This window comes from Rhinichthys klamathensis, unplaced genomic scaffold (genome assembly GCF_029890125.1).
Source record: "Rhinichthys klamathensis goyatoka isolate OS25496 unplaced genomic scaffold, OSU_Roscu_1.1 h1tg000299l_1, whole genome shotgun sequence".
Classification (NCBI taxonomy): Eukaryota; Metazoa; Chordata; class Actinopteri; order Cypriniformes; family Leuciscidae; genus Rhinichthys; species Rhinichthys klamathensis.
This window is the reverse complement of record NW_026606818.1, coordinates 297,685-307,445: the sequence shown is the minus strand read 5'-3', so window position 1 is coordinate 307,445 and position 9,761 is coordinate 297,685. Positions and strand designations below refer to the sequence as shown.

At 38.1% G+C, this 9,761-nt stretch overlaps 2 protein-coding genes across 4 annotated transcripts; one reads left to right on the top strand and one right to left on the bottom strand.

Moving 5' to 3' along the window:
• Positions 1–1,040: 1,040 nt before the first annotated feature.
• Positions 1,041–5,627, bottom strand: snrpa (small nuclear ribonucleoprotein polypeptide A). Its single transcript, XM_056270231.1, has 7 exons — positions 5,544–5,627; positions 5,091–5,167; positions 4,798–4,970; positions 4,058–4,231; positions 3,793–3,969; positions 3,630–3,718; positions 1,041–1,633 (listed from the first exon to the last, which is right to left on the bottom strand). The coding sequence occupies exons 2-7, from the start codon at positions 5,161–5,163 to the stop codon at positions 1,474–1,476; spliced, it is 846 nt and encodes a 281-aa protein (XP_056126206.1). The 5' UTR covers positions 5,164–5,167; positions 5,544–5,627; the 3' UTR covers positions 1,041–1,473.
• Positions 5,628–5,812: 185 nt separating this feature from the next.
• On the top strand, positions 5,813–8,943 carry actmap (actin maturation protease). 3 transcript variants are annotated; one of them, XM_056270230.1, is made up of 8 exons: positions 5,814–6,154; positions 6,232–6,282; positions 6,325–6,444; positions 6,526–6,594; positions 7,290–7,414; positions 7,551–7,680; positions 8,394–8,464; positions 8,567–8,943. In XM_056270230.1, the coding sequence occupies exons 2-8, from the start codon at positions 6,236–6,238 to the stop codon at positions 8,896–8,898; spliced, it is 894 nt and encodes a 297-aa protein (XP_056126205.1). In that variant the 5' UTR covers positions 5,814–6,154; positions 6,232–6,235; the 3' UTR covers positions 8,899–8,943. The 3 variants fall into 3 exon arrangements, with proteins under 3 accessions (XP_056126203.1, XP_056126205.1, XP_056126204.1); XM_056270229.1 differs by having other exon boundaries at positions 6,232–6,288; XM_056270228.1 differs by having other exon boundaries at positions 5,813–6,154; positions 6,232–6,444.
• Positions 8,944–9,761: the final 818 nt, after the last annotated feature.

Sequence of the window (9,761 nt, the reverse complement as noted above, 5' to 3'; positions counted from 1 at the left end):
TAGACTGTCCTGAGTCAGCCTTCTTATTGAAAAGCAAACAGTAACACAACATTTCAAGAATTCAGTGGTTCACAGCTAGATGTACTAGAGTGAATAAGTGTCTAATGGTTTGGATCTCTTAACTGAAAATCAAATCAGGAATCTTAGTGTCTCTAGAGTCAGACCGTAGTTTCAGTTTCAGTAGTCATGTCAAAGCAATAACTAAATCAGCATACTATCATCTGTAAAATATTTCAAGAAGAATTAGATGCTTTGTTGTGTTGTGTAAAACACTTCTGTTCAGCTGTGCATTTACCGAATGAGCACTGTGCCACTGTTCGTCCGACTGATTGTACTGTGCTTTATTTTTTAATTCTAAACTGTTTTAACTATTATTATTTCTTTTGATTATTTTAATTTCTTCTATGTAAAGCACTTTGAATTACCATTGTGTATGAAATGTGCTATATAAATAAACTTGCCCTGATCTCTGGTCAGCTTTTCTGGTCAGGTTATTTTTTTATTAATTGTAATACTCATGCAGGTATAATATAGTAAAGGATGATATTGACCTAATTTCGCAAGCCCTGCCCAATAACAAAAAACAAGCACAACTAAAAATGATTTGCTTATGGTTTTTAAAAGGTGTCATTACTCATTTCTGGGCAAAGATATTATTTTGATCAGCAGGTGCCGCCAGCCTGCGGTGTTTTGAGTACAATTTACAGAGCAATTGGTTCAGAGTTTTAAAAGTCTGTTTCTCCCATTTTCAGCATCATTACTCCAGTCTTCAGTGTCACATGATCCTTCAGAAATCATTCTATTATGCTGATTTGTGGCTCAAGAAACATTTGATTATTATTGAAAATGGCTGTGCCGCGAAATAACTTTTCAGGATTCTTTGAATAAAAATGTTAAAACAGTATTTGCTTTTTATTTTTCTAACATTATAAATGTTGACTCACTTTTAATCAACTTAATAGGTTCTAAAAACTGGCCTCAGCCTGAACAATAAGAGAACATATTGAAAGAAAATGAAAGGACGAGCAGAATGCAACAAGTAAAACACTGCCATTTAATAAAAAAAGCTCCAGGTTCAATGTCTGGGAACCAGACTCTGGGTGCAATGCTTCAGAAGACATAATTTGATTTTTAAAAAAAAAAACCTGCATACTTACAAATTCACCAAAGTCGACCATCTCGGAGAAGAGGGAATAAAAGTAAAAAGGATGAAGTGGAAGAGAAAGGAGATAAATAAAATAACCTTTCTAATCACTTCTTACCTTGTATTGTGAAGTACAAAGCTAACTGGCACAGCTAAGCAAGTCACATCAAATAAAAACATACTTTTCATATCTTTTCAAAGACTTTTTCCTTTGAATGGCGTGTGTGTTCCTCTATTCAGCCATTAAACACCCTGAACTGTTCCCAAAGGTCTCTAAAAGCAGGCCTGTGTGTAACTGGCATGTCAGCGAAGTCGCATGTATCTGAGTGTTATTTCTTTGCAAAGGAGATTTTCATTGCATTGCTCTGCGTGATCTTAAAGCCTTGCAGCGCTTCTCTGGCTGCACCCGCCTGCACCTCATTATCAAACTCCACAAAGGCGATGTCGTGGCGGCCGGGGACGAGACGGACTTCTTTGAATCCAGGGAACCTATGAGAAGCAAGCAACGTTGTAATTAGCAAAAGATTATGCATTTTAAAAATGACAGTTTTGGACAGAGAGGTGGATTTGCAAACCAGGGGCGGATCTACAGGGGGGCAAGGGGGGGCAGGTGCCCCCCCACTCTAGAGCCTTGCCCCCCCAGCTGCCCCCCTAACTTTAGTAAAACTATAGGCTACTTGTAAAAACAACCCGCAAGCTTCTCAAAACAGTGAACTAAACGATACATTTAGCAAAAGTGACTCCCCCCTGCCCCTCAAATAGTACGTCCCTGATTCAAAAGTGCAGAGCGGCGTTCGCGCTCAGTCTGGTTTACACACACAGCGAGTCTGTTGCGGTGCGCTGGCCCTGCAACCCGACTGGAGAGAGTGAGCTGCCCCCGAGCCTCTGAAGGTGAAGTGAGTTTCCCCCAGGTGTAGTTAAACACACGTTTAACTTAAAGTTACATTTGTAATGAATTTATTGTATGCCAAAGACTATTCAGTATCAGCAAAAACAGCGAGTCTGTTACGTTAGCCTAAATCAGCGGTCAAATCGCTTCCTTGTGATTTGTAAGAGCACTCTTCCCTTTGATTAGCCTAATTTTGATTTTAGTAAAGACAAGAACAGCTTAATAAAAAATATAAATTGTTTGTATCCATAACGTTTACTGATGGTCGCCGTTACGCCGACGTTACGTTACAACACACAATACAGTGCCAGTTAGGAGATCGATCATTTGATTAGCTAAGCAAATCCAATTCCTCTCAGGTATCACAGCAATGAAACCAGTCTTACAACTGGGGAAATAACAAATACAATTAGGATTATTATATTAAGTACTCTAAACATAACTGGTCTGTGTGTATGTGATAAATCTGTCTGATTTTATATTTGTTATATAGGCTACTTATTAGCTACATGGCCCTACAGTGTAATGTAATACAAGGATAACCAGAGGTTTTCACATATTGACTTTTGCAGGCAAGAGTAGTTGAAGAAAGTAGCTGGAGCCTAACCATTAAAAGTCCTTGGACACAATTATTGGTCTTTTTTATATTTTCATTTTGCTTTTTATACTTGGTAACACTTTACTTGAAGGGGTGTGCATAAGACTGACATGACACCTTCATAATCATGACATGACACATGGCATGAATGTGAAGTAGGGTTTATGCATGTTTATAACAACTGTCATTAAGTGTCTTTCGCTCAATTATGACATTTTGAATGCAAATATGACATTGTTTAAGATGTCTTTGTTGTGACATCTTGACATAAACCAATACATCATAACCTGTCAGTGTCTTTGTCATGACAACTTGACATTAAATTAAGTTAAACTGTCATGTTGGTTTTGACATTGGCTGTCATAAGGCCATTATAACTGTGTCATGAATATTTTTCTTGACCTCGACTACAGTGGTACAAATTGAATTTGTCATTAAAAAGTTATAATGGCCTCATGACAGCCAATGTCAAAACCAACCACCTGACAGTTTAATGTAATGTTAACCCATAAAGTGGTTTCTTAAGTTTGATAATTAATCTGCTATGTCCTGTTTATGACAGGTTGTGTTGTCTTAGTAATGTCAAGTTGTCATGACAAAGACACTGACAGGTTATGATGATGTATTGGTTTATGTCAAGGTGTCATAACAAAGACATCTCAAACAATGTCATATTTGCATTAAAAATTTCATAATTGAGCGAATGACACTTAATGACAGTTGTTATAAACATGCATAAAACTTCCTTCATATTCATAACATGTGCCATGTCATGATTATGAAGGTGTCATGTTAGTCTTATGCACGCCCCTTCAAGTAAAGTGTTACCCTAAAAACCTTTGTAGTGTGTAAGGGCATGATTAAACTAACTACTGTGTTTTTGTGTTTGTAAGGGATTCCCACTGTCTACCCTGCCACCCTGCCAAGACCTCTTGCCACCCCTTTGCCCCCCCATGTAAAATTTTCTAGATCCGCCACTGTTGCAAACAAATACTCACTGGTTGAACAGCATGGACAGCATGAGCTCGTTGGTCTCCTCTGGGAGATTGGTGAGAAACAGGATGTGGTTGGGAGGGTTTTCCGACAGCTACAAACAAAATGAACCATTAATGATGAAGTCACAAACCAAGCATGTGTCTTTAATCTGATTTGAATGCATACCTGCTGTGGCATCTGGCCAGGCATTTGTCCTGGCATCATCTGACCTGGTGGCATGGCACCGGGTGGCATCTGTCCGGGTGCCATGCCAGGCGGAGGCATCATGCCAGGCGGAGGCATGTAGGGAGGCTGACCGGGCATTGGCATCATGCGAGGAGCTTGGCTCATGGGCGGCATTCCCTGTAAATGACAAAAATAAAATAAATTCATTAACAGCCTTAAAATAGGCCACAATGGAACAAACACAGCAATTCCCAAATATACTAACAGCCATAGCTGCAGGAACCCCGGCCATAGCAGGCGTGGCAGCGGACGCCCCCTTCTTCCCAGCACCGACTTCAGGGACTTTAGGCTTTTTCTTCTCTTTCTTTCGGTCTCGCTCCACATATGTGCCCTTCATTTTCGCAATGATATCAGAGTCCAGCTTTGAATACTGAATACGCTGTGAATAGAACGATTTTAAAAGCATTTTAGTACAGAATGTGGTTTAAAGACATCAATTACTTCAAAATATTTCAGTAAGATTATGTTTTCGAAAGAAGTCTCTTCTGCTCACCAATGCATTTATTTGATCAAAAAGACAGTAAAATAGTAAATGTTGAGAAATATTACTACAATTAAAAATAAGAGTTCTCTTTATGCATGCATTTTTAAACTGTAATTTATTCCAGTGATCAAAAGCTGTATTTTCAGCATCATTACTCCAGTCTTCAGTGTCACATGATCCTTCAGAAATCACAGTTATGCTGCTTTATATTTTTGTGGAAAACCAATCCTTTTACCCCCAGGATTCCTTGAATAGCAAGTTAAAAAAAACAGCATTTATTTGAAAAAATAAATCTTTACTCTCACTTTTGATCAATTGTATGCATCCTTGCTGAAAAAAATCCACTTATCTCCAAACTTTTGAACAGTAGGGTAACACTACCGCTGAAAGGTTTGAGAAGGGGAAAAAACCCCGGTTCACACGAGTAAAACGATTTACAAACACATAGTAGATCATCATACCATGGGTTTATCATAAAAAGGGAAGCCTTGCATAGAGCGGAGTGCATTGGAAGCACTGTTGATCTCCTTGAAGATCACAAAGGCCTGACCCCTCATTTTCAGGGTAGGAGAAACAAGGATGTCCAGGATTTGTCCAAACTGGGAGAATATAGCGTACAACGACTTTTTCAGTTCTGTTAAAAACAAGAGAAAAGGGTTGCAGCATGAACAATGTGCAAAAATCAATTCCATTGCCAAATAAAAAAACTAGAAAGATATTTTATTAAAAAATAATCAGATAAACAATACCATACCATCTTTTTTGATCTTCTCATTCAAGTTGTTAATGTAAATAGTGTGGTTCAGCCTCATCTCCTGGCCAGCCATGATTCTGAAATGATAAACACATAATAAACGCTATGAAACGAATGAAGCTTCAACATGCGTCCGTCCAAAATCTAGAATGTGTAGGGGAAAAAAGAGCTTAATGAGCACATGGCAAAAGATGGAAGTAGTTTCTGATTCGGTAAAAGTCCTAAAGATGAAAGAAATCCATAGGCTATTATTAATTTATTATTGCACGTTGTAAAACAGTGAATGACTGACCTAACGTTACCTCGTTGTTTAAAAGGAAGCTAGTGAGTTAGCATGTCAACTAATCAGACAAAGAATAAAAATTTCCACCAGTGGAAAACACGTATTTTTATATAATAAGTTAAAAGGCTAATAAGAACCCAAAAAAATACGCATTAGATCAATTTACTCACAATTATTTGACGAGCTCCAGCCGAGAGAGCCGACTACAAACCTGAATGAAAATCCACACGGAAAAAAAGAGCGCACAACTTCCGCCTGGAAAACCGCCTTCTCGAAAATATATGGGATTCGATTGGACAGCTGGTCTCACAGCGAGCCTGTCGATTGGTTGTCTACTGAGCACATCCGACTTCAACACACATTCTGATTGGATACTTTTGGAGCGAGCGAGCCATTCTATAAACGGATTGGTTCGTTGATCGTGTTACGCTGCTTTCTGCTCGGGTGTCACGCCGTCGAATATATAACACGCCGCTTCTACTATTGACTTGTAACCATTTTGATTTGTTTAAGTAAAAATATATCGTATTTTTTTTAATCAATCGGGATATTTAGTATTTTTATTGTATTTTTGCATTCACGACCATGGCCGTATATTACCTTATTTGGTATCCCCTATGTAGAGAACACTACCCAGTTCACAGCAGATAGTGAAATAACTTAACTTAATGGACGCTGATGTGGATTCGTGTAATTTAATTTTGCGAATGCTTATATACTTACCTCGTGCACTCGTTGCAACATTGTTTTGATGTCGGTTTATTGGAAACAACATTGTAATGTATGTCTGTAACACCATACTGTCACAATACTCTCATACTGTCATTTGTTGTTCATTTACTAACTCTTCTGTTGCAGCAGCATGTCTGTGGAGAATGTTTCACCTCTTCCTCCTCCTCCTCCTCCTCCTCCTCCTCCTCCTCCTCCTCCTCCTCCTCCTCCTCCTCCTCCATCACTGGCTCCCTCAGTGTCCAGCAAGAAGAAGCTTTACCAGGCTTTATCAGAGGGAAGGGCCCCTGTAGAGGGGGACCATGAAGAGGCCAGGATTATTATAGGACAGAGAGAAAGCAGGTGAGCACAAATCACAGTTACATACTCTCAGAAAACCTTTTCTGTACAGTCATGATTTCATCGCAGCATTTCTTAATGAAGTTTTAGGAAGGATCTGCAATGGTTGCTGTTCAATAAGTATGTGCCTTCACTCATTCAAGATGGTCCACAGTAAGTTTCCATAAAAATACCTGTTAGTCGACTGATATGGATTTTTTGATGGTCGATGATGCCGATATCTTAAAAAGCAGGGTGCCTGAAAACTAAATATGGTTAAATATTTGTATTGTTCATATTATTTATTTATTTACAGAAATTAATAATTAAAAAATTAACCAATGTGAAAAAAAATAGTTTGAACTTAAAATAATTTTTTCATTTCAGTTTCATTCTTAAAGGGATAGTTCACCCAAAAATGAAAATTCTGTCATTACTTACTTTCCCTCATGTCGTTCCAAACCCATAAGACTTTCGTTCACAAATAAAGTTTTCGGAACACAAATAAAGATCTTTGTAATGAAATCTGAGAGCTTTCTGTCCCTTCATTGACAGCTACGCAACTACTTTAAAGCCCCAGAAAGGTAGTTAGACATCATTAAAGTAATCCATGTGGATTGCACAAATAAATAAATTGTTAAAAAAAATGAATATACTCAATAATATGGCAAATCTGTACACACTGGGAATAATTTGAGTTCATTTTACATATAGTACACATTGAATATCACATGAATATTCTGACACTTGTCGACCAAACGTATCGTCCGATGTCGATATTTTTAAAAAGCGAAATATCGACCACTAAAAATCCAGCCGTTTTCCTGTGTCTGTGAGTCAGTGCTCTGCTAGATGAGATGTGATTTCAGATGTGGTCTCGTGGCCTTATGGATGGCGGCTCATCTACTTCATCCTCCAGAGACGCTGGTCATGGAGACACTGGTCCAAGCCGCAAAACACAACGCCTACACTGAACAAGGAGAGATGTTTTCTGGTACTAACATCTGCTTTTAAATCGAAATGTACAACTGTAACTGTATTGCAGGTTGTTCTGCTGAGCTTTAACTGTAAATACCTCTAAATGCTATCATTTGTTATAATGGTAATTTTTTTTTTCTGCTTGGAATTAGCCAGTGACATGGCCAAGCTGGCGGAGGAAGTGTGTGGGTGCAGAGTTCAGAGGTTATCAGGAGGCATGATGGGAGAAAACACCGCTGTCATTCTGAAACACCTCGCTGGCGGACAGCCTGTTCTTATACCGTATCTTTACTGCTCTATATGTTTGATTGTTTTAGTTCTCTGTTTTCTGAAATAGTTTGTATTTTAATTTAATTACCACTAGGTTATTTTTTTAGTTTGAACACTTTTCTGAAATTATTTTATTTTATTTAAGTTTTTTTGTTTTACTCGCTGTTTTCTGATATTTTTATTTTATTTATCACTATATTTTGTTGTTGTTGATCATTGTTTTCTGAAATTATTTTATTTTACCACTAGGCCAAGTTTTTTGTTTTGCTCACTGTTTTCTGATATAATTATTATTATTTTTTTTTTTACCACTAGTTTATTTTTTGGTGGATCACTGTTTTCTGAAACTATTTTACTTTAGTTTAGCACTAGACCAAGTTTTATGTTTTGCTCACTGTTTTCTGATATAATTTTTATTTTATTTTATTTACCACTAGGTTTTATAATCACTGTGTTCTGAAATGATTCTGTTTTGTTTATTTTCATCACTAGGACATTGTTTTGTTTGATCACAGTTTCCTGAAATATAGTTTTTACATTTGTATTTCCTTTTGCCACTAACAGCCACATCTCTGACACTGTTGTTTACTAGTTTTAGAATACTCTAAACTGCCAACTATGAATGCAAGTGCTAACATAATCAAATACAATGACACAAAGACACTGCCTGATGAGTCACATACACATAAATAGACTGCACTCTTTCCCTGACTCCTCTGGCACAGATATGATGAGGATTTTAATCATGAACCCTGTCTACGCAACGGCCACAAAGCCCACTGGGCAGTCGTCTCAGGTGAGACTAAATAATCAAGACAATTAACAAACTCAGCAAGTTAGTTGAAGTTACAAAGTTATATAAGGGAATAACACTTCAATCTAATAATTTTTACCCCAGGTATATTACTAGGCTTAAGACAGGGGTGTGTGGACAGCAAACACTTCCCTCCTGACGTCACACTTCCCTGGCTCCATCTCTCTCAGAACGAGGCCTGTGTCTCTTGGCCGATGGAGGGCATTGAAGAGGTGTTTGTTCTGGCGAAGCAGGGGAAGAGTCTCCGTTACCAGCTGTGGAAGTTTGAGGTGCTTACACAGAGCAACAGCCAGCTCAAGGAACTGGACCCTCAGAGAGCCAGCGATGGGACGCGTTACGTGGTTCCTCTCGGAGGCGTTCAGGACGGTCTGGCAGGACAAGTGCTTTTGCTTCACACAAACACACAGATGAGCTGATCAAAAACACCAAAGACTCGTCGTCTTCACACTGGATGAGCTGTGTCTGGAGTTAGTTGCACACCTGTGTTTTCAGTCTTCATCCACTAGGTGTCCTTATAGATTAAATGTTTGTAAAGCTGCTAAGCTAAATATGAAGTGATGAAGTTACTTTATGCAAAAACTGATGCAGTAAAATGTAATTATATTACATGCTCATGGCTGTGTGATATAATTTGACACACATAATCTGCACACTTTATGAATAATGGGTGATCCTGGTAAAAAGTGTTTATGTTGGTAGACACTCCTCAGGAATTCACAATAAAGAAAGATATTTTTTTCAATACAATTATTTGTCGTTTGGTTTAAAGGGGTCATATGATGCTACTTTTAAAAGTAATTTTTTTTAGATTATAGGGTGTAATAGCATAGGTTAACATGCTTTAATTATTCACATACTGTACATTATTGCAGCTCCTCTTTTCCCAGTCTGTCTGAAACACGCTGATTTCTACAAAGCCCCTCCTTCTCAGAAGCTCAGAGTGCTCTGATTGGCCAGTTTACCCAGTGCGTTGTGATTAGCCAATCATCTCCAGCGTGTATCGGAAATGTAACGCCCCTTACTCGTGAGTTTCAGCTTCCAAGACTTCGGATTCTACAAATGAGATTTATACATCACACGAAAGCTGAATAAATAGGCTTTCCATTGATGTATGGTTTGTTAGGATTGGACAACATTTGGCCGAGATACAACTATTTGAAATCGGGAATCTGAGGGTGCAAAAAAATCTAGATATTGAGAAAATCGCCTTTAAAGGTTTCCATTTCTGTTGGCGATTGTTCTGCATCCACTTACAAAAAAATAAAAAAATTATATATTT